General features: G+C 46.1%; 1 protein-coding gene across 1 annotated transcript; it reads left to right on the top strand.

Annotated features, from left to right (window-relative positions):
* Positions 1 to 3,118: 3,118 nt before the first annotated feature.
* LOC149349304 (neuropeptide F receptor-like) lies at positions 3,119 to 25,348 on the top strand. The gene is made up of 2 exons (XM_089575429.1): positions 3,119 to 3,475; positions 23,774 to 25,348. The coding sequence occupies exons 1-2, from the start codon at positions 3,119 to 3,121 to the stop codon at positions 24,965 to 24,967; spliced, it is 1,551 nt and encodes a 516-aa protein (XP_089431555.1). The 3' UTR covers positions 24,968 to 25,348.

The following is a 25,348-nucleotide window of genomic DNA, read 5'->3' as shown; positions in this document are numbered from 1 at the left end:
GTTAATTGCCAATAATTCAGCAGTTGACTCGCTCACCTTCAGCTGCTGATACGCCTGGGTGAGGTCCAATGTGCTGAAGACTCTTGCGCCACGTAGTACACTGAATACTTCTTCAGGTGTCGGTAGCGGGTAAGAGGACGCTTTAGTCGCAAGATTGACGGTGCTCCGGTAGTCTCCGCAGAGGCGTATGGTTCCGTTCTTCTTGCGAACTACGACAAGTGGTGTGGCCCATTCTGAATGCTGCGTCGGCTCGATGACACCTTGCTGCTCCAGTTTGTCCAACTCTTTTTCAACTGAATCTCGGAGAGCAAACGGCACCGGCCTGGCCTTCAGAAATTTGGGTTGCGCGTTGTCCAACAACTCCAGTGTGACCGGGGGCCCTTCGTTTCCTGGAATCTCTTCTGAGAATACTCTTTCGTATTTCTCTTGCAGTTGCTCAACCATGTTCTGGCTCGGCGTCTGGTGTATGCCGCATATCATCACGCCTAGTGGAGAAAACCAGTTTCTCCCTAGAAGGCTTGATCCTGTGCCCTTCACAACAAGCAGAGGTAGCGTATGGGTCTGGCCGTTGTAGTTAACCTGCACGTTGGCAGAGCCCAATAGTGGCAGATTCTGTCCTGACCACGTTCGCAGGTGCGTGTCGTCTTGTTGCAGGGCGGGTGCGTCAGATGGCCATGAAGTTCGGAACGTGTCCTCACTGATCAGAGTACAGGCTGCGCCGGAGTCCACCTCGAACTTAATCAGCTGGTGATGTACGCTTACTTCTGTAAAAATCTTCGGTCGCGTGCCGAGATTCATGGTGTTCAGGTCGTACAACACAGATGGTGTTGCTGATGTTCCATGGAGATCAGATAGCGGCGTATTCTCTGAGGCGTTGACGCTGTGATTAGGCTGGGAAGGTGACTTTATCTTGGCAAGTCTCCGTTTCGTAATGCATGCTCTTTCGATATGCCCTCGCTTGTGGCAAAAATTACACGTGGCTGACTGGAATCGACATCCCTGGGGGTTGTGTTGGTCGTCACACCGCCAGCAGCGTTGTGCCTTTTTGACCGATTTTACAACAACAGAAGGCTTGCGCACCTGGTTGCTTGTCTGGTGTACCGGCTCGGTGTTCCGGCGAATCCCTCTCTGCTGGTGACCGGCGCTCTCCGCTCGAACGGCGATGTCGTAAGCTTTGCTGAATGTGAGGTCCTTCTCAGCGAACAGGCGCTGCTGCAGTGACTCGTCACTCAGTCCGCACACAAATCTGTCGCGTAACATCACGTCCAAGGGAAGCATGGTGGTGTTAGCAGAAGAAGCTGCGTCTCCCTCCTGCCCGGTAGCTGTTGTCGACAGCGTTCCAAAATTGCAGTCGGCAGCGAGCTTCTTGAGCGCGGCTACGTAGGCGCTCACAGTTTCTCCTCCCAGTTGATCTCGTCGTTGGAAGCGAGCCCGGCTGTAGACCTCGGATGGCCTTGGGTCGTAGTGCTTTTGCAGCGCTTTTACGATGTCGTCGTAAGACACTGCCGCTGGTGTGCTTGGCTGAATAAGGGCGCAGACAGTATCGTAGGTCTGCTCCCCGCACAGCGTCAGCAGGTTGGCCCTCTTCAAGGCTGGGTCTGTGATGTTGTTAGCTTCAAAGTAGAACTGAAGGCGTCCAACCCACGATGACCACGATGAGCCGTTGAACTCTGGTATCTGATTGGGAAACCCTCGCGTAGCCATGGCTTGTCAATAGCGTTGCGTAGCGCGGGTCGAATCCACTTTCTCGTCGCCACTGTCGTGTCCGGTCGCTGTGTTGAACGCAGCGAAAGACGCACACGGTACTTTAAGACTTCGTTTATTTAAAGCCGATGAGGGTGCGACCAGCGTCGACCGAGGCAGGAGCCGAACTGGCCGCCCGAAGAAAGGAGGGAGCGGAGAAGCGTCCACGGGAGGGAGTGGCTTCCCAGAACAGGAGGAGGGTGCGGGGGCGCACCGTGGGGGGGCATCTGGCGACAGCGTGCGACGAAGGGCAAGTGGTCGTTAGGAGGAGGATGCGAGTGGTCGTTAGGAGGAGGGTGCGGGGGCGCACACACACAAAAGCAATAAGGGGACACAACACAAAATAAACAACTATATATAAAATCCCCTGTGTTCCTTGGTTTCCGTGCGTAACGAGCACCTCATTACCCTTCACTGATCTGCTGTATATATATATATATATATATATATATATATATATATATATATATATATATATACATAAACATAATTCGGTTGACACAAGGTACAAAAACATATATATATATATATATATATATATATATATATATATATAAAGGGAAGCATTCACAGTGTAAAATCACTCCTGAAGAAGATCGGTCTTCCGATCGAAACGTCGAGTTGAATAAATATGTTTCCTTTAACGAAGCGTATACTTCGCTATATACATATATATATATATATATATATATATATAAACGTAATTCGGTTGACACAAGGTACAAAAACAACTAACTTTATTTTAACGCTTCGACCAGGGTCTGGCCTTCGTCAGATCACTCTGACGTCAGATCACCGCCCTTTGAAACGGGGCGGTGGCAAGTGCCACCATGCTCAGCTTTTCTTTCTTTATTTTTGTTCAACTGTGTTGTCAATTCTCCTTAAGATTCGCCATCTTCTTTACGCACGGTTTCCTACATTTCTAACCTTATGCCACATCTCTGCTTTTCAGCCACCACTCCTCCAATCGCTTTTGGCTAACTTCTACTGCAGATTTATTTACATGACCATTGTTACTGCTGACACTCTCCGGCGCCACCTGGGGGCGGAACCTTACGCACTGCTGACACTCTGCCGGTGCCGCCTGGTGGCCGAACCTTAACTCCCAGCGCGTAGCCGAGCGTCTTCTTTGTCTTAACTAAGCTCGGCGGTTCGGCGAGCCTCGCGCTAGAGAACGGCTGCGCTTCCCGCTTCCTGCTGCGTTTGTCGGTGACATTTGGTGGAGCCGAGCTGGGTGCCGTCCCATGTACGCTGACTCCGACGACAGCCGTGACGCTTCTCCCCAACGCGCGGACGCCACACCCGTCCACAAAGCGAGCCGTAGCCTGCGAGGCCTGCAACCCGAGTTTGAGTCACTGACAAGGCCTGTGCGACTATGACGTCCACCCCTGAAAGCCAGACAGGTCAATGCTCCAGCAGTGCCCCGCCGTTCGTCCTTCTCGCACCTCGGTCGCCACCATCCTTCCACGGCGACCGTTTCGAGGATTTAGAAGATTTGTTGGCCAGTTTTGACCGTGTAGACGCATTCAACCAGTGGATCGACAAGCGGAAGCTGATGAATGTGTATTTCGCACGGCACGAGTCGGCGAAAACGTGGTTCGAGAACGACGAGGCGTCCTTCTCCAACAGGGCAGCTGTTCGCCGCGAGTTGCTCGCCACGTTCAGCTCGAGCGAACGAAAGGAAAATGCTGAAATTGCCCTTCGCTCCAGGTCACAGCAGTCCAAAGAGAGTGTGGCCATGTTTATAGAGGACATGACACGCCTCTCCAATCGGGCCGACCCTGCCATGCCAGAAGCTACAAAGGTACGGCACCTTATGCGTGGGGTGAAGGAGCAGCTCTTTGCTGGCCTCATGCGCGACCCTCCGCGAACCGTCGCTGCCTTCGCCAAGGAAGCCATGAGCATGGAACGTTCATTGCAGGAATGAAGTGCCCAATACGGCCGTCAGGCAAATGTAGCGGCCGCTCACTACGTGTCCTTGCCAGGCCCCGGAGACGAGGCGCTGCGAGAGCTTGTACTGAGCATTGTCCGCGAACAACTGCGACATCTCCACTTGGATGCTCCGTCGGCATACATAGCTTCCACAATGGACGTCCTCCGTGACGAAATCCAGCGAGCGGTGCAGCGACCATCAGCACCACTACCGGAGCCGCACGTCCTGTCTTACAGCGATGCCCTGCGTCGACCTGCCCCCGTGCGGCAAGCGTTTGGCCCCGTTGCTGGACCGCCACCCCCCCACTGTTACCTGCGCCCCGTCGAGCAGCAGCAGGACCTGCGCCCTCCTATCAGCAAAGCGCACGTGTGGCGCACGTCCAATGATCACCCGATCTGCTACCACTGCGGAGAGCCTGGCCATATTCTGCGGCATTGCCCGTACCGGCGTATGGGTTTGAGAGGGTTAGATAGATAGATAGATAGATAGATAGATAGATAGATAGATAGATAGATAGATAGATAGATAGATAGATAGATAGATAGATAGATAGATAGATAGATAGATAGATAGATAGATAGATAGATAGATAGATAGATAGATAGATAGATAGATAGATAGATAGATAGATAGATAGATAGATAGATAGATAGATAGATAGATAGATAGATAGATAGATAGATAGATAGATAGATAGATAGATAGATAGATAGATAGATAGATAGATAGATAGATAGATAGATAGATAGATAGATAGATAGATAGATAGATAGATAGATAGATAGATAGATAGATAGATAGATAGATAGATAGATAGATAGATAGATAGATAGATAGATAGATAGATAGATAGATAGATAGATAGATAGATAGATAGATAGATAGATAGATAGATAGATAGATAGATAGATAGATAGATAGATAGATAGATAGATAGATAGATAGATAGATAGATAGATAGATAGATAGATAGATAGATAGATAGATAGATAGATAGATAGATAGATAGATAGATAGATAGATAGATAGATAGATAGATAGATAGATAGATAGATAGATAGATAGATAGATAGATAGATAGATAGATAGATAGATAGATAGATAGATAGATAGATAGATAGATAGATAGATAGATAGATAGATAGATAGATAGATAGATAGATAGATAGATAGATAGATAGATAGATAGATAGATAGATAGATAGATAGATAGATAGATAGATAGATAGATAGATAGATAGATAGATAGATAGATAGATAGATAGATAGATAGATAGATAGATAGATAGATAGATAGATAGATAGATAGATAGATAGATAGATAGATAGATAGATAGATAGATAGATAGATAGATAGATAGATAGATAGATAGATAGATAGATAGATAGATAGATAGATAGATAGATAGATAGATAGATAGATAGATAGATAGATAGATAGATAGATAGATAGATAGATAGATAGATAGATAGATAGATAGATAGATAGATAGATAGATAGATAGATAGATAGATAGATAGATAGATAGATAGATAGATAGATAGATAGATAGATAGATAGATAGATAGATAGATAGATAGATAGATAGATAGATAGATAGATAGATAGATAGATAGATAGATAGATAGATAGATAGATAGATAGATAGATAGATAGATAGATAGATAGATAGATAGATAGATAGATAGATAGATAGATAGATAGATAGATAGATAGATAGATAGATAGATAGATAGATAGATAGATAGATAGATAGATAGATAGATAGATAGATAGATAGATAGATAGATAGATAGATAGATAGATAGATAGATAGATAGATAGATAGATAGATAGATAGATAGATAGATAGATAGATAGATAGATAGATAGATAGATAGATAGATAGATAGATAGATAGATAGATAGATAGATAGATAGATAGATAGATAGATAGATAGATAGATAGATAGATAGATAGATAGATAGATAGATAGATAGATAGATAGATAGATAGATAGATAGATAGATAGATAGATAGATAGATAGATAGATAGATAGATAGATAGATAGATAGATAGATAGATAGATAGATAGATAGATAGATAGATAGATAGATAGATAGATAGATAGATAGATAGATAGATAGATAGATAGATAGATAGATAGATAGATAGATAGATAGATAGATAGATAGATAGATAGATAGATAGATAGATAGATAGATAGATAGATAGATAGATAGATAGATAGATAGATAGATAGATAGATAGATAGATAGATAGATAGATAGATAGATAGATAGATAGATAGATAGATAGATAGATAGATAGATAGATAGATAGATAGATAGATAGATAGATAGATAGATAGATAGATAGATAGATAGATAGATAGATAGATAGATAGATAGATAGATAGATAGATAGATAGATAGATAGATAGATAGATAGATAGATAGATAGATAGATAGATAGATAGATAGATAGATAGATAGATAGATAGATAGATAGATAGATAGATAGATAGATAGATAGATAGATAGATAGATAGATAGATAGATAGATAGATAGATAGATAGATAGATAGATAGATAGATAGATAGATAGATAGATAGATAGATAGATAGATAGATAGATAGATAGATAGATAGATAGATAGATAGATAGATAGATAGATAGATAGATAGATAGATAGATAGATAGATAGATAGATAGATAGATAGATAGATAGATAGATAGATAGATAGATAGATAGATAGATAGATAGATAGATAGATAGATAGATAGATAGATAGATAGATAGATAGATAGATAGATAGATAGATAGATAGATAGATAGATAGATAGATAGATAGATAGATAGATAGATAGATAGATAGATAGATAGATAGATAGATAGATAGATAGATAGATAGATAGATAGATAGATAGATAGATAGATAGATAGATAGATAGATAGATAGATAGATAGATAGATAGATAGATAGATAGATAGATAGATAGATCTTTATTTAGACAACAAGGTCTCGGATGCAGGGGCAAAAGGCAGATGCACTCTGCCTGACGGGGCCCAAGCACCCGACACAATGCTCACGACAAGCGGCAAAAGAAGCAAGAGCTTCATGCACTCTCATTACAAAAAACAACACATAATTATACAAGGTAAAAGTAGGAGGAAGGTGCATACTTTTGCAAAGACATAATTAAAGTAAATATTTACAAGACACATCACAACTAGAAAAACACGAGAATTCAAAGAGTTGACGGAAAAACAGGGACATCAAGAATTTTAATCATTCGGGCGAGAAAGGAGGTAAGCTTTAGCATTTCTATTGAATGACTTTTGGGAAACAGATTTCTGAATAATTTCTATGGCCTGTATATGTTTATTTAGAAGACTGGGAATTAAATATGAAAGCATTTCGGTTCCATAGTTAGTCCTTACGAATGGTACTCTGTAACTGACGTGCCTTAATTTATAAGGCGCGTCACTACTAGAGTTTAATTGAACATATTTAGTGGGATGATGTTTGAAATCGTTAAACACATAAGAAAGCAGTTTCAACTCAAATAATTCATTGACTTTTAGAATAGAATGCTTAGAGAAGTACAAACCTGTATGATCATTGTATGCAAGGTTTTCGACATATCGTATTGCTTTTTTCTGTAATGTTATCAGCCTCGTGAGGTTAGTTTTCGTTGTAGATCCCCAAACAAGTAAACAATAATGAAGATGTGATTGAATTAGGGTATAATATAACTGCCACTTCAGCCATTTCGGAACAAGGTCTCGAAGTTTATATAATACACATAATGACCTTGATATGCTGGCATGAATCTTATTAATATGCAGGGTCCAACTCAAGTGTTCTTCAAAGATTATGCCTAAAAATTTGTAGGAAGAAACACGCTCAATTACGCTATTTTTGAATGTAAGATTAATTTCACTGTTATCAGGCTTGTTACGTGCCTTAAATACAATAAGCTTTGTTTTATTAACATTTAACTCTAGTTTATTTATATTCAACCATAAAGACAATTCTTGTAACCATGCATTTGCCTCAGCCTGAATATTACTAAGATGCATGCCAGAAAAAAATACACTGGTATCATCTGCATATAAAATTATTGTGGGAGTTCGAGGGATGGCTATTATATCGTTGATATAAAGAATGAAAAATACTGGACCCAAAATAGACCCTTGTGGGACACCGTATATTAATTGACCAGGTTGTGATTGATGACCATTCAAACATGTATACTGAACGCGACCGGAAAGATAAGTACGGATCAAATTTAAGGCAACTCCTCGAATGCCGTAAAAAGGTAGCCTATAAAATAAAATATCATGTTTAACTGAATCAAATGCCTTCCTGAAATCTAAAAAAAGTCCAACTGTAAATTGTTTGTCATCCATATTAGAAAATATTTTTTCCTTTATACTAAGCAATGCCATTTCTGTTGACTTCTTCTCACGAAATCCGAACTGTTCGTTAACAAAAATTTGTCTGTCGTCAAAGAACTTACACAGTCTGATTTTGATCAAATATTCCAGCAGTTTAGAAAACAAAGGGAGTACAGATATAGGTCTGTAGTTGTTTATATTGTCATAAGGGCCACCTTTGTGTAAAACAACCACTCTGGCAATTTTCATACCATCTGGAAAAGTACCTTGAACTAACGCGTTGTTACATATATGCTGCAAGGGCAAGCTAATTAGATCGGCAACAGCAATAATAGGCTCGGCCTTAATTTCATCTGCGCCTGCCGCAGTGGATTTGTCTAGGCTTCTAAGAAATGTGAATACTTCATGTTCGCTGCAAGGATTCAAGAATATGGAACTACCAATTGGAGAGGCAATATACTGAGCAATTTCATGATTTCTATCCTGCTTCTGAGATGATTCGCCAGAGGATAGGAAATGAGCATTAAACTTGTCTGCCAAAGCAGCGCCACTGTATTCAACACCATTGAATGTTAATGTGCTGGGAATATGGGTTGTCGCCCTTCCCATGAGGTCGCTCAAACAATCCCATATTTTCTTAGGGCAATTGGAGACTGCTGAAAATTTATTCTGATAATACTGTTTCTTAGCTTTTTTAATATCAGAGCCTAACTTATTTCTAAGTTTTTTTGTATTCCTTAAGTATGACTGGATCTTTTGATTGGATGAATTTGTCAAAAAGCCTGTCACGGGTTTGAATTCGTCGATATAACTCTCTCGTAACCCACGGCTTTCGAGACTTTTTGTGAGTTTTTCCCACTGTCAAAGGAAATGCGGTATCATATTTGCTTTTTACTAACTGAAGAAAGATATTGTACGCTATACTAGGATTTAACTCATTGTAAACTTCGCTCCAGGCAGTGCTTTCCATCATGGATCTAAACCTAGCTAAGTTTTCTTGATTGAAACTGCGATATACTATCTGGGGAGTTGGTACTTGCTTCCTTTTTTTATCGCCCGAGGAAAAAAACAGAATATAGGCAGATGGTCGCTCAAATCAAATGTAAGCACACCTGATAGCACTCTTGATAACTCATGATTTGTAACACATAAATCTAATAATGAGTCCCTCTCTAAGGTTATTCTTGTTGGTGACTGAATAACATTGGTGCAGAGAAATGCATCAATGGTTTCACAAAAAAGACGTCGCGGGGAGCTGTTTGTCAAAAGATCAATGTTAAAGTCTCCAACCAAAACAACAGGGATATTTACGATACAAGCATATTCAAGAAGATCACGCACAAACTTGATAAATTCGGCACTTTCACTAGATGGGGGCCGATAAATGCAAGCGATCAGTGTTCCATGACATTTTATAGCAACCGATTCGTAGTGGGTATCGACAAGAGAAAAATCTGATAAAGCTTCATAGTCAAGGTTTTCTTTAACATACAATGCGACGCCACCTCCTCTACGGTTTTCTCTGAACACGCCTTCAAACTTGTAGCCACGAAAGAAGATAACATCATTTTGATTTGTGAACCATGTTTCGGTGTACGCTAGTATATCAAATCTGTGATTCAGGGAATCCAAAGCTGATTGCATTTCAAAGTGCTTATTTTTTAGACTTCTAATATTCACATGAAAGACTGACATCCTGTCATTTTCGTGAACAAGACAACTGCGCACCGCAGAGTTAAAAGATAAAGCATTGTAGTAAAGAGGCTTTGTTTGTGATGCCATCAAAGAAAAATAATGAAAAAAACTGATCAGTAAGGTGAAGTAGAGGCGGTGCCTGCTCAGATGATATTTTCCAGGTCAGCAACACACGCGATCCGTGTTGCCGTTTCACCCTGGCACTTGCGCACAAAAAGCTTTCCATTACTGTGCCAAGCATATTCGTACTGCTTTTCTGTGGCCCTTGTCCTCATCATCCACATGAGCTTTTTGTTCTGCGCTGTTAAATTGTCAAGAAAGTACACTGTGGATTCAGCTTCCCGCATACTTTGCTTCTTTGCCATCCATTGGTCCTTCATTACACGTGAGGAAAAGCGAACCAGAACTGCCGGGGTTTTGCCACGTTTAGCGGGCAGTCTATGAAGGCCTTCAACGTCGTGCTCAGTCAACTGAGGAAGCTCTAGGTCCTGGGCTATAGCATTGATTTTTTGGAACAAGTTTTCATTTTTGGTTTGCGCAAGTCCATGTACTTCCAAGTTATTCCGCCTGCTGTACTGTTCCAGACTGTTTATTTGCTGTCGTAGTTCGCAGACTTCGGTGTTAGTGTTCTCTGACTGAATCTGTGCCTCAATCTTTTCAACCCTTTTCGATAAAGTGACAATCTCAGTGGACTGAAGCTGCATTTTGGCCAGCACTTCATCATACTGATCTGAAAGATGCTGAACAGACTTTTCCATACTTTCCACTGTCTCTTTTACCTGGAAAAGGATATCTAACTTCTGTTTGATTTCCGGTAGTTCACAGAGCTTTTTGTTGATTTCCATTAGCATCATTTCTGTCAGAGACTGCTCCTTCTGTACCTTTGTTACAATTTTTGAGCCTCGAGCAGCTGAAACTACACATGTTTGACACTTCCAACTTTTTTTATCGATATCTGTCATTGCTTTGTAGGCAGCTTTCGTCGTATTAGAACAAGCGCCTAAGTGGTAACCGTATCGGCATTCTGAGCAGGTAAGGGACGAGCCCTCTGCTGGAAGTGACTGATTACAAACCAGGCATATATCACAAACAGGATCACCCATAGCACTCGCGATGGAAAAGCATGCGGCACAGTAGAAAACAACTACAGCAACAGCACAGACTCAAGCGGCGGCGGCGTTTGGCAGAAGGTTTCTTATGACTTCAATAAGTGAAAGCACACCAACCTGCAAAGTGAAGGATTTGCAGTTACTCTGTGCCGCTGTTGCTTCCGCCACCGCCGCTGAGCAAGTGTGGGGGGCACAGGTGAGCCTTGTCCTTTTATATGCTCCTGGCTGGTGCTGCTTGTGTCGTTATCTTGCGGGGCCGATCGTCGTCGCTCTTGCCACTTTAGTTCATCAGGTGTATCGCTGCAAGCCTGGCCAAGAACTGCAAAGTGAAGGATTTGCAGTTACTCTGTGCCGCTGTTGCTTCCGCCACCGCCGCTGAGCAAGTGTGGGGGGCACAGGTGAGCCTTGTCCTTTTATATGCTCCTGGCTGGTGCTGCTTGTGTCGTTATCTTGCGGGGCCGATCGTCGTCGCTCTTGCCACTTTAGTTCATCAGGTGTATCGCTGCAAGCCTGGCCAAGAACTGCAAAGTGAAGGATTTGCAGTTACTCTGTGCCGCTGTTGCTTCCGCCACCGCCGCTGAGCAAGTGTGGGGGGCACAGGTGAGCCTTGTCCTTTTATATGCTCCTGGCTGGTGCTGCTTGTGTCGTTATCTTGCGGGGCCGATCGTCGTCGCTCTTGCCACTTTAGTTCATCAGGTGTATCGCTGCAAGCCTGGCCAAGAACTGCAAAGTGAAGGATTTGCAGTTACTCTGTGCCGCTGTTGCTTCCGCCACCGCCGCTGAGCAAGTGTGGGGGGCACAGGTGAGCCTTGTCCTTTTATATGCTCCTGGCTGGTGCCGCTTGTGTCGTTATCTTGCGGGGCCGATCGTCGTCGCTCTTGCCACTTTAGTTCATCAGGTGTATCGCTGCAAGCCTGGCCAAGAACTGCAAAGTGAAGGATTTGCAGTTACTCTGTGCCGCTGTTACTTCCGCCACCGCCGCTGAGCAAGTGTTCCCACCAGACGCGGCTCGACCGCGCTATGGGGAAAAACCACAGAACATAAAGGAGTACCTCGCCGATCCCACGCTGCCCCCGACCTCGCAGCAGCGCCAGTCGCGATCGCCATCCCCGAGGCGCTTTGCTTCGCCCAGTCGGCCCTCAACCTCTGGTCAGTTTAGACGCGCGTCCCCTCGCCGGGAAAACTGAAAACGGCGTCCTCTGGAGGTAGGGCCGCCACCACTGCACAGAGTCAACAGCCTCCACCTGACGATTTGACGCGACGACCCGGGCGGCGACCACCCGCTCCGACGACCTCACCGACGTGCTACGAACGATTAGTTTGTGCTGAAATTTTAGTAACCGCTGACAGTCACGAACTGACCGCACTCGTCGATACTGGCGCTGATTTTTCTGTGATGAGTAGTCAGCTCGCCACGACTCTTCGTAAGGTTCTGACTCCTTAGTGGGGACCCGTGATCCGCACCGCCGGTGGCCATGTAGTGACTCCGATCGGCCTCTGCACCTGCCGCATCCAGATCCATGATCTTATTTTCACTGGCTCCTTTGCCGTATTACGTGACTGTTCCGAAGATCTGATTCTTGGCATTGATTTCCTTTAAGAGTATGGTGCGATCATCGACCTTCGGGAGCTCATGGTATCTTTTTCCGCCCAGCGAGTCGTAAACACCAACACCGAGCCCAGCAGTGTAATTTTGCGCCTATGTGACGACTACATAACGATCCCTACGCGCGCCAGCAAGTTCGTCACAGTCGAGTGTAATGACAGCACAGGCACTCTGGGCATCGCTGAAGCAAACATGTCGCTGCTACTCTCTCGGCAAGTTTTTGTAGCTTGAGGCCTAGTAGAGCTTGCCAACGGTCGCATTGACATCTTAGTAGCCAACTTTACCCGTCAACCGAAACATTTCAAGAAGACAGAGGTCGTCGCTTATTTTGACGAGCTTGGCGAGTGTACCAGGCAGTGCTCTTTGTCCACTACGTCAGACCTCGACGAGGCGACGGCTACAACCATTCCGACATACGTAAACCCGCACCTCTTGGCCAGTCAGAAACGCTGCGTAAAAAAATCTGTATTCCGTCCGCTACTGTTTTGCATCAACTTTCAAGGTGCGACAGACAACGCTTACTAACCACCGAATTATCATTGCTGACGACCAAAGACCACTATGTCAGCGCCCTTATCGTGTATCTTCAAAAGAACGTGACGCCATCCGCCGCCAAGTTACACAAATGCTCCAGGACGAAGTCATACAACCGTCCACGAGCCCCTGCATCGCCTGTTGTCCTCGTCACGAAGAAAGATGGCACCCTCATGTTCTGAGTGGATTACAGGCGCCTAAATAACGTCACGAAAAAGGATGTGTACCCTCTGCAACGCACTGATGACTCCCTAGACCGCCTGCGCCATGCCACCTACTTTTCGTCCCTTGACCTCCGCAGTGGGTATTGGCAAATAGAGGTGGACGAACGCGACCGAGAGAAGACCGCCTTTATTTCCCCTGACAGTTTATACGAGTTTAAGGTGCTTCCTTTTGGCTTGTGCTCGGCCCCTGCCACATTCCAACGACTGATGGACACTGTGCTCTCTGGCCTGAAGTGGCAGTCGTGCCTCGTATATCTTGACGATGTCTTGATCTTCTCCGACACGTTCGATGAGCACCTGAAACGTTTGCGTGCTGTTTTCGAGGCAATATGTTCCGCTGGTCTCTCTATCAAACCAGAAAAATATCACTTTGCGTTTCATGAGGTGAAGTTTCTTGGTGACATTGTCAGCGCTCGAGTCGTTTGTCCAGACCCCGAAAAGACGGCCGCCGTAGCTGCCTTCCCCAAGCCCACAGACAAACGGAGCCTACGTCGCTTCTTGGGCCTCTGCGCCTACTATAGCCGGTTTGTTCATAATTTATCCAAGCTAGCTGAGCCTCTGACCCGCCTGAAGAAGGACGCTGAACCCTTCTGGGGCCAGGACCAAGAAAGAGCCTTCACTGAATTCAAGTCCCGTCTCCAATGTACGCCTGTATTTGGCCACTTCGACGAGGAGACCGACACGGAACTACACACTGATGCCAGTAACGTTGGTCTCGGTGCGGTCCTTGTGCAGTGGCAAGATGGCTTAGAACGCGTGATTGCTTACGCCAGCCGCACTTTATCCCGTTTCGAAGTCAACTGTTCCGCCACAGAAAAGGAATGTCTGGCTGTGCTGTGGGCCGTTACGAAATTTCGTCCGTACTTATATGACCGTCCATTTTGGGTTGTGAGCGATCATCATTCAATGTGTTGGCTGACGAATCTGAAAGATCCCTCGGGGCGGCTTGCTCGATGGAGCCTTCGGTTACAAGAATTTGATGTCACCACCGTGCACAAGTCTGGACAGAAACACAGCGCTGCTGACTGTCTGCCCCGCGCTCCTATTCCCTGCCCCGCGGACGAGTCCGACGACGATTCCGCTTTCCTCGGTGCTGTCCCCACGTCCACTCTTGCCCGCCAACAGAGGGCCGACTCCGAACTGCTGCCCCTGTCATCGTTTTGCTAGCGCGATGGTGTCCTCTACAAAAAGAATTACGGCCCAACGGACACTGTCTGTCTGCTTGGAGTACCTACAGTGCTTCGTGACAAGTTCTGCCTGCGTGCCACGACGACCTTCCTTCGGGCCACCTCGGGTTTTCCCGCACGTTGGCGCGCATACTTCACAAGTACTAGTGGCCCAGGCTTCCTGCGGTTGTCCACCGCTACGTACGAAGCTGTCGTGAGTGCCAGCGCCGGAAGACGCCACCGACTAAACCAGCCGGGCTCCTGTAGCCTATCGATCCCCCGCGCCCCCCATTTCAACAGGTCGGCATGGACTTACTCGGCCCATTTCCGGCGTCTTTCATGGGTAACCGGTATATTGCTGTTGCCACTACGAGGTCTGTTAGAAAAGTATCCGACCTTTTGCCGAAGAAAAAAAAACCGGCATAACTGGAACTTTGGAAACCTAATCATCTTCAAAGTAGGCTCCTTGGGACTCCACATAGTTCTTCCAGTGGTGCTGCCATTGTTGGAAGTATTCCGAAAAGGCCCTTTTCGGAATGGAGTTTAGCTCAGCTGTCGTTGCAGCCATAATGTCCTCTCTTGTCTGAAATCGCGCTCCTTCCAATGGCCTCTTGATTTTGGGAAACAGCCAGAAGTCACAGGAGGCCATATCAGGAAAGTAAGTAGTCTGTTGAACTACAGCAGTCTGGTTTTTCGCGAAAAAAGTGTGAATTTAGTGCGAGGAATGTGCAGGAGCATTGTCGTGATGGATGCGCGAATTTCCTGTTGACCTCAACTTCGGCCTCTTGCGCCGCACAGCACCACGCAGGCGACGGAGGACATCCCTGTAGTATTCTTTTAGTCAATGTTTACTTTGTGGGGTGCGTACGCGTGGTGTGCCACACAGAGGGAGTCAAAGAAAGCCGTCAGCATCATTCTGACATTGCTGCGCACTTGGCGGGCCTTTGGTCTTGGTGACGTGGAATGCTGCCATTGTGACGACTGGGATTTGGTTTCCGGGTCGTACCTGTACACCCAAGACTCGTCACCAGCGATTATGGTGTTGATGAAGTCGGGGTCACTGTTTGTGGAATCCAGCATACCCTGTGAGACTTCAACACGAAGCTGCTTTTGCTCCACCGTGAGCAGCTTCGGCGCGAATTTCGCCGCATCTTTCTCCATGGTCAAATTTTCGGTGATAATGGAATGTTCAGAAAAATTGGTGATGTCCACCTCTTCCACAATTTCTCGGATAGTCACACGATGATCCCGCGTCACCACAGCGTTCACTTCGGCAATGACCTGGTCATTTCGGCATGTTGATGGCTGACCGGAGCCTGGCTCTCTGTGCACCGATGTGCGGCCGTCTTTAAACCAATTATACCACTGCTTAATCTGTGTCCTGCTCATAGCATTGTCACCGAAAGCCGTCTGAATATTCCGAATGGTTTCCACTTGGCTGTCGCCTAGTTTCTGGCAAAATCTGATGCAGTAGCGCTGCTCCTTTCGCTCCGCCATTTTCCTTGCAATAAAAAACCGACGAGAGCACTGCGCACTGCCTCACTCAAACGCTGCGTGCCAGTGACTGACGGTATCGGCAGGCGAGAAAAAATTTGTGCATGCGCACGAAGGCTCAATGTAGCCTGGCGCAAGCGTGCTTGTTTCAAATCCATTAGATGTTCGTAAAAAAAAAATAAAGTTGGATACTTTTCTAACAGACCTCGTATCTTAGCCGCTACTGTGAGACCAAGGCCCTTCCCCGTGGTACCGCAGCCGAAGTTCCATATTTCTTCCTTCAGAACATTGTGCTTCGTCACGGAGCCCCCACAGTCGTATTAACTGAGAGGGGAACCGCGTTTACGTCGGCACTAACGAGCCAGGTACTTCGTCTCAGTGGCACCAACCATCGGAAGACTGCTGCCTACCATCCGCAAACGAACGGACTGAGTGAGCGGCTTAACAAGAGAATTTCCGATATGATTTCGATGTATGTCGACGATGACCATGGGAACTGGGACCGGATACTGCCTTACATCACGTTCGCGTACAACACTCCGCTACACGAAACGACACGCTTCACTCCGTTCCATTTGATGCACGGTCGCGAAGCCTTGACGATACTGGACGCCATGCTTCCGGATCCTGCTCCTTCTTCTGCCGTGGCCGCAATTTGTTTGTGATGCCGAAGCCGCTCGCCATGTTGCTCGACAACGAATACCTAAGCCAACAAAAACGCGACGACGAGCATTACAACCTCCGCCGCAGGGAGGAGATTTACACACATCGTGAGCAAGTCTGGGTGTGGAGTCCGATCCGTTTGCGAGGGCGCTCTGAGAAGCTTCGTCGCCGTTACTTTGGCCCATACCAGGTGTTACGCCGCCTCAGCGCGGCGACCTACGAGGTGCTCCCTCAAGGAACTGTCCGGTCCTCTCGACAACCGACGTCCGAAGTAGTCCACGTGGCGCGAATAAAGCCGTAATACTCCCGTTAGCCCCTTTCCACGAAGACCCACCTGCCTTTAACTTTCCGCTTTACCTTCATTCCCCCCCCCCCATGCGGCATCGAGTCGATGCCTCTTGGAAGGGAGGTGGGCAATGCCACACTGCTGACACTCTACCGGCGCCACCTGGTGGCCGAGCTTAACTCCCAGCGCGTGGCAGAGCGTCTTTTTTGTCTTAACTGAGCTCGGCGGTGCTTTCCGCTTCCTGCTGCGTTTGTCGGTGACAATATATATATATATATATATATATATATATATATATATATATATATATATATTGTAAAGATAAAGAAGAAGATGCGTCCGATGATCTGAAAAGACGAAGACGAGGTGGCAGTTCGCGAGTTTTGGCCAGCGCTATGCTTGTGTGTGCTTCGCCGATCTGATCCCGGACTGTTGCCGTCGCCGTTCCCGTTGCCCCAGTATCTCGTGATAAACCCCCCGTTACATTTGGTGGAGGTGCTGGGTACGATCCTAGTACCTCTCAGATATATATATATATATATATATATATATATATATATATATATATATATTTATATATATATATATATATATATAATAAAAACAGCTGAACAATAATTGTACTAACAATAAGAACAATACGTACATAAATAAAATAAATTCAGATTTGTTGACTGACATAAACTAATCAAACACTCTATCATTAACTGATAGAGGGAACGAGGCTGAACTTGTCATGCTTAGGAAGCTTTGGTTGCAGATAAATTTTGAACATGAGAAAGAGCGTAGGACGGCAGCCGTTTCGTGTCTGAAATCAAAATTTGAATGGTGGAGAGCACATTCCAGTTACTGTGCCCAAGGGAGGAAGCACCAAGAGACAGAACAACCCCAGCTGACAGACTTAGACCGAGCTGTAGTAACGGGCGCTCTAGCAGGCGCCTCTGTAAAGAGGAGAAAGGGCGGCAGGTCAAAAACAAGTGACCTATCGTTTCGTGTTCAGCGCAGCGCGGGCACAATGCGGAGACGTGCAGATCTATGAAGGTAGAAGTTAAACTGAGGTACGCGACAATGTAGACGCGTGAAGGTAACCTCAACCTTGCGCGATCGCCATCCTTTACTGCACCACGGGTAGAGGACATGACGGAAGTCGGGAGAGGAGGTCAGTGGTGATGCTGCAAATTCTTTCCAAGAGGAGATACCTGCGAAAGATGGCCACAGTAATATACGCGCTGGGCAGAAGAAGAGATACGACTAGGCCTTAAGAGATGCCTTCTCCAGGGTATCAGCAACATCATTCAAATGGATTCCTCTGTGCCCAGGCACCCAAATCAACCGTAACGAACACACGTGGTGTGGAGTCAAGCATTTGAGTAAGCGCAGTGCCTGAGATCCTGTAGGCGCGGTGAGAGATGAACACAGGGATAATGAATCCGTCAAAATTACGTCATAAGACAAAGAGCTGTCTAACTTGTGCAACGCCAGTACTACTGCTAGAAATTCTGCCAAATAACTGTGTAAGACAAAGAGCTGTCTAACTTGTGCAACGCCAGTACTACTGCTAGAAATTCTGCCAAATAACTGTGAGTGTAATCGGGAGGGTCGAGTGGGAATGACCAGTCAAGGGAGAGACAAAAAAATACCAACACGGGCCTTTTCTTCACACTGTGAGGTGTCTGAAAGGCTGGGGCACGGCCGGGCGACACAGGCCCAGAACTCACGGCCGACGACCATGGCCGACACAAGACGCCGATGCTAAAGGGCGGCCAGCCGAAGAAGTAGGCGCAGCAATGGACGATGAACGAGAGATGATTTAATAGCCGCTGGCCTGTCGCGAGCGCTCCGTCCTGTGTCACTGCCAGTTTCGTCTCCCTTGTCACAATATTGCGTGAAGTGGGTGTTTAATGCTTTGGCTAAATTTTCACCTGAATAATCTTTTCCATCGTGAGTAACCTTATCGACGTCTGCGTTCACATACTAGACATCAAGGAGGTTGAGTTGAGTTGAGTTTAATGGCGCATAAGCGACTAAGGCTATCATGCGCCAAGCTCAGGGTACAGAAAATTCTTTTAAATAGACGTCATGCAAGAGCCTAAATAAACGGCGGTGTAAAGGGCCTAAAAGGTTAATTCGTGCAACCTAGTAAAAATATAAGACAAAATTTTAGAAGAGACTTATGGTAAATGCTTTAAAAAGGGTTGGCAACCTCAGCAGCCATCCTTGGCTGTGCAAGGATCTCGAGATCCCCAACCGATGGAATAGTAACCTCAGCCGTCTTCTCACGACGAGAGGGTGGCTGAGGTGTGGTTCTAAAAAAATTCGCAAGTTGTAAAAAACTGAACATTATTCAGAGTTTCGAGAGTACATTGGCTTTTTTTAAAAAAGTTAAAAACGCTTGACATCAATAAGAGCTTCTTCACCTAAAATCAATGACGGATGAAAAACAATATGCTGGTTGTAAAACGAGGTAAAAAACTTGTTTCTTAGTGTTTCAAGTTCTATGCATGAGATTAATATATGAGTTACTGTCAGTTCATCTCCGCATTTTTCACAAGGTAGGTTTGTCTTGTGTTGTTAGTAGAAAGTTGTGGGTAAGGTGTGTGAGTCCAATACGTAAACGACATAAAATAACTTCAAAAAAGCGTTCCTGATGTGTACATGATTCCCATTCTCCTAATATTGGTTTTTTAAAGTGTAGCTTGTTATTTATCTGACTATTCCATGTGCTCTGCCATTTGTTCCTCAGTCTGCTCTGGACTAGCTTCATACAATCCTTATGTGGCATTCTTATTTTCTGTATTTCCTTGATGTGGGCTTGAGCAGCACATGCGTCCGCTGTCTCGTTACCATCCATTCCAACATGGCTTGGAACCCAACATAATTTTATGTTATGCCCTTGTGTTACGATCCTTGTTATGTTATGTATGACATTACCTAGTGATGGCATGACTGCATTTCTGGACTGTAGTGCTTTCAGTACACTGAGGGAGTCTGTGTATATAATACTGTTTTCGATGTTCTTGTTTATTATTTTCTCCGTAGCAAGAAACACAGCATAACACTCGGCTGTAAAAAACTGATGCACACTGAGGAAGCCTTACTATTTTTTCCCAGTTCCCTTCCACTACTGCACTTCCTACATAACCTGTAGTTTTCGATCCGTCTGTGTAGAACTCGGTGTAGCTATCATATTTTTCCTTTAGTGCAAGGAACTCTTGTATGATGTGTTCTAGTGGAGTTTGTCTTTTGTTGAACTGCGTAAGACATATCACAGACCGACGGAAAAATATACCAGGGGGCAAATGCGTCGCAACGTTCTGCAACATTTGGTAATGTTTCTGATAAGTCAAGTTCACGGCAGATCTCCTCAAACCGCATTAGCAAAGGCCTGGTTGCTTGGGGCTTATTTGTAAATATTATTGGAGACGGGCATGTTGTGACTATTGTATAACACACGTGTTTTGTTCGCGACCTAATTCTAAGAATGTATGCACATGTAAGTGCTTTTCTTCTATCTTCTAGTGATGGATCATTTGCTTCAACATGAAGGCTCATTACCGGAGACGTTCTGTATGCTCCACAAGAAAAGCCGACACCTAGAGTATGAACTGGATCTAATCTTTTTAGATATGAAGGCCTTGCCGAGCCGTACACTATACTCCTGTAATCTAGACATGAGCGCACTAGAGAACGGTAGATATGAAGAAGGCATGCTCTGTCAGGTCCCCAGCGCTTTCTTGAGAGTACTTTAAGGGTATTTATTCATTGCACGGGAGGCCTTTACTTTCAAGTTGTTTATGTGCGGCAGAAATGTAAGGTTTTTATCAAATGTTATTCCTAAAAATTTATGTTCTTGTTTTACCGGTAGTGTGACTCCATTTAGGTGTAAGTTCGGATTGATCTGCAAGCCTCTTTTAAGCGAGAAAACTAGACATCAAGGGATGACAGCTTTTTCCAGAGTATGTAAGAACGATCGACTGTAGCAAAGTAATTCTCGTAATAATGTCTCCTGGAATTACGTATATCACTGTTTAACTTACTTCTGTAGTTCTTGAATTTGTTCCAGACTTGAAATGTTTTTTTTTTCACGTAACAAAACAACTCCACAGTTTATTCTTCTGTTTAATACGTGCGAGTAACTCTAGTGACATCCATGGTTTTTGCACGTTCCTACCCTTTCGTTTCTTTTTAAGAGAAAAGTCTCGTTATATATGGAGTTAAGTTTTTCTAAACAGACTTGATATGCTTCGTTCGTGTTGATTTTGTTATATACGCCGTTCCAGTGTACAGCGCACATCTCTGCACGAAAAGCGTCAAGCGAAGCTGCTATTATAACCTAGTTTCGAGGTTCATTCTGATTTCGAAATTTGGGTTTCACATTCTGATATAATAGATAGGTTTCCATGTGGTCGCTCAAATCACAACCCGTTCCTCTGGAGAATATCGATGAAGTATTGATATTGGTGATAAATAAATCGACAAGAGCTTCTCAACTAGAGATCACACTAGTCAGCTCTTGCACAGTAATTTCCATAAAGAAGCTGCGCAGAATTACGCTAAAACTTACACAATTTGCTGCATTGAATAACAGGTCTATTCTAAAGTCACCGCTTATGGCTAACTCATTTTCTTGTTCGCATATAAAAGTAAGAAAGGGCGGGATGTATTCAAAGAACAGAGAAATGTCACCGCTGGATTGTCTATAGACCAGATTCTTTTACCCTCACACACAGGCTGCTGGCGCGCCCCTACTCTCGACACCAGTCGCCATCTATCGGCGCGCGCGGCCCGATGGACTGCGGGTCGCGCCGGCTCGCAGACACAGTATTATTGGTCATTACAGAAACAACTTCCACATCTGCCAACATATAACATTGGTCTTCCAACATATCACACTCAATTCGGTTATTGACAAGAATATAGACTCCTCCACCACGACGATAATCACGGTTCGTGGAAAACGTTGAACATACGGGCAACTGGAAATCATCTGCATTTAGCCATGATTCTGAGATCATAACTAAGTCAAAGGATGAGCTGAAGACTGCAACAGAATTTGAAACTCAGCTAGCTTGTTGTTTAAGGACCATGCAGTGAGATGGAAATACAGTGAGAATACAGAAGAACTCAGCCACTGCGGGAGCAGCGTGCTGCTTATAGCACCGAAGAACAGATAACGTGAGCTTGCAGCCACCACTGAAGTGGTGGTGTGGTATTTGACTGAACAGGCAATTATCAGTTAATGACAAGCCTGGCCAGATCCCGTGCGTCGGTGGTTACTTGTGCGGAGTCGCCTTCCTTTTGCGGATGACTTTTCAATTAAGATACCAAACAAAGTGCAAGTTATTGCTTTTGAACCGTTCTTTAGTTGTTGAGAAGCTTTGCTCGGCGTGCCAGGTTTTCACACATGTACAGAGTGCTCTCCTTCTCTCGGAGCAAAGCTCTTTTTTTCATCCACTCATCTTTGAGTGTTTGCCTCACAAACCACACTAAAATAGCAGGGGCACCTTACAGGGTTTAGATGTCAGCCCATGACAGGCCTGAAAATCGAACGATGGACCTCTGCTAAATCAACAAGTTTAGCAACCTCATTAACTTTCTGTAGGAGATTTTTCTTCTCGGTTGCCGGAGCGCCATGCATCTCTACATTATTTTTTTTTTGTTGTCGTGAAACTCATGGTCATTTATATCAGCATGCAGCTGGCATATTTCTTCGACAGGATTGGCGTTCTCTACATGCTCAAGCGTTTTCTTGATCTCCCTGATCCTTTCTCCTGGTTCTCATTATGGTTTAGAATATTGTTACGTGGCCCGCAGTCTAAGCAGACACAAGGACGACCGGAGCACAGGGCACAGATCACCGCGAACACCGAGCGGATAGCGCACACACACCGGACACTTCCTCCATGTCGTGTTTACGGAGATTATCCGTTGTAATATCATCAGAATGGTCAGACATTGGTTGCAATGAGTGTTCGATGCTGTCGACCTGTTCTTTGAGTGGCAAGAGCGAGTAGAGCTTATGACTCAGTTCAGCGAAAGTGGCCGTTACATTGAAGCTCTGGGAGACACCACTTGCACAAACCGCGCTGCTACTCGAAGGAGCTGTTTTGAATGTCGGACAATAAAAAACTGTTCCTTTAGTTCCCACTACTGGTCTCCGCAGACGCATCTCTGAAGGCAAAAAAATTTTCCACGAGATATGGGTACGCGGATTGCTTATATTTAATAATGTTGTCAGCAGTTTCAATCTCACAGTTGCAGGCCAAACAAATTTCTAGTTCTGTATCACCCACGGCGGTCGATAACGTACACTTCGCAAGAAAAAAACCACCGCGAAAAAAACAAAGCAAACAAACTAGCGAGGTTGGTAGCAGCAGTGATTTGAGCGTGGACAGCAATGAAAAGTATGGAACAAGTTTCACAATCCTGGGAATAGTGCACAGGGACTTGTAAAAAATGCCCGTGCGTAGCTCGTCACAGCCGCGGCCAAACTGCTGTTGAAGTGGGGCGTAGCCAGTTGATGGCTGTTGCGTAGCGCAGTGTTTGCGACGCAGGATTCGTGAGCCGCCGATTCCTGGACGTCCAAGAAAAGGAGGTAACTTATATACATGATAAAAAGTATATGCCCAGCCAACGACAACCGAGTCCCTCGCTTTCCTGCAAGGCATCGGAGAGCTGCAGTACTTCGCAAGAATAAAAAGAGGCTTGTAGGTGTTAGCCTGAGCTTCCTGTCAATCGCGGGTGTTCATGAAGGTTTGCCAAGTGGTCGCTTTTAGTGTGAGCTCCATAAGTCGTAAGCAAAATGATGTTTATTTTCGCCAAACGCCCATAGAGTGTCAAATGGGTAATGTGCTTTCCTTTATGATAGCTACGCGCATTTACCTCTTGCAGTTGCTTCAACTGCCGCCGTTTGCACTTTGTTTGGCGCCGCAGGCCTTGCTGTCGAAGAACAAGAGCACCAACATGAGCCAGGACCTGCATCAGCTGGAGAGCCGGCTGCTGTCATTCCTGGACCGGCGCGCCATCGATGGAGACGCGCTTGCCGCGTTGCTGGCGGCCTACACGCTGCTCATCCTCACCGGCGCCATTGGGAACGGGCTCGTCTGCCTGGCCGTGGCGAGCAGGCCCAAGATGCGTACGGCTCGCAACTTGCTCATCGTAAACCTGGCCGCTGCTGACCTGCTGTTGTGCCTCTTCACCATGCCCTTCTCGCTCGTGGAGATCGCGCTCAAGTTCTGGCCCCTGGGAGGCATTACGTGCAAGCTGGTGGCCGGCCTGCAGGCAACCAGCGTCTTCGTCTCTACGCTCAGCATCACGGCCATTGCCATAGACCGCTACCTGGTTATCGTGTACCCGACGAAACAGCACTGGTGTTTCTCGGCTCTGGTTGGCATGCCTCTCATCTGGCTGCTGGCGCTGCTCTTATCTGTGCCCATGTTTGTGTTCCGCGTTCTCGACCCCATAGACCTGCCGGACCCCGAGCGGGGAACGTTCGTGCACCTAGAGTACTGCGTCGAGCACTGGCCCATCGAAAAAGGCCGCTTCTACTACTCCATATTCTCCATCGTATTCCAGTACTTCATGCCCATCACCACGGTGACGGTGGCCTACGCGAGCATCTGCCGCCGGCTGCGCGTGCGCCTTGTGGCCAAGGCGGGGCCCCTGAATCAGAGCGCGCCGCGCCAGCAGCATGACCAGCGCCGCATGCACCGTACCAATGTGCTGTTGGTGGCTATCGCGGCCATCTTCGCCGCCAGCTGGCTGCCGCTGCACATCCTCAACCTGGTGGCCGACTCGACGCCCAGCCTGACAGAGGACTCGCGTCTCTACCGCGTCTACTTCGCCTGCTGCCACATGGCCGGCATGAGCTCGGCATGCTCCAACCCCCTGCTCTATGGCTGGCTCAACGACAACTTCCGTCGTGAGTTCCGGCGCATCCTGTCCCCGTGCTGCCCACGGCTGCGCGCCCGCCGCGCTTCGGCCACCGCGCCGCCCTCTGAGAGCCGGCCACTCACGGGCCAGGCGCTGGTGCTGTTCTGTCGCCTGCCCCGCACCGAGGACACCTGCGCCGAGGCCGCACCGGCGCCACGGCCTGCCGAGACGCTTATCGTCCTCAGCCAACCTTGAGGGCCCTTCCCGGAATTGACGACGCGAATGCTGATATCGCTTAGCCGAATGCTGCGGGCTATGCTTTCTCCCTGCAACGCTGGTTTGCGAAAGCAGCGCTGCATTCCTCTGCGTCGGTAGCGTTCACAAGTGTGGGGTGCTGTTTGTGTGTGACGTGCAACTACTGTGGAACCAGCTGGCAGTGGGCCGCTGTCCAGGAAACTTGGCGCAGGCCAAGCTCGTCTAGTGCTTCTCAAGTCGTGTGTTAAGGTGAAGCTCATATTCGATGACAGTGAAGAATGAAAACAGTAACCGGCCTCACGCCCCACACCTTATTTCTACGAAGCTGCCCTTTTAGGGCAGCCACAAAGCGGAAATCTTTCTTTTTGTCTTGGTGGTGAG

The sequence above is a fragment of the Amblyomma mixtum genome, chromosome 3 (assembly GCF_055824585.1).
Source record: "Amblyomma mixtum isolate Tamu chromosome 3, ASM5582458v1, whole genome shotgun sequence".
Lineage (NCBI taxonomy): Eukaryota > Metazoa > Arthropoda > Arachnida > Ixodida > Ixodidae > Amblyomma > Amblyomma mixtum.
Note: the sequence above shows the minus strand (reverse complement) of the source record. Positions and strands in the feature narration are given on the sequence as shown.

Bases quoted from the DNA above. Each gene is read 5' to 3' on its own strand.
- LOC149349304 (XM_089575429.1), top strand. From the start codon at position 3,119: ATGACGTCCACCCCTGAAAGCCAGACAGGTCAATGCTCCAGCAGTGCC. The intron at 3,476-23,773 runs GTGGCCATGTTT...TTGGCGCCGCAG, and splicing joins CACAGCAGTCCAAAGAGAGT to GCCTTGCTGTCGAAGAACAA.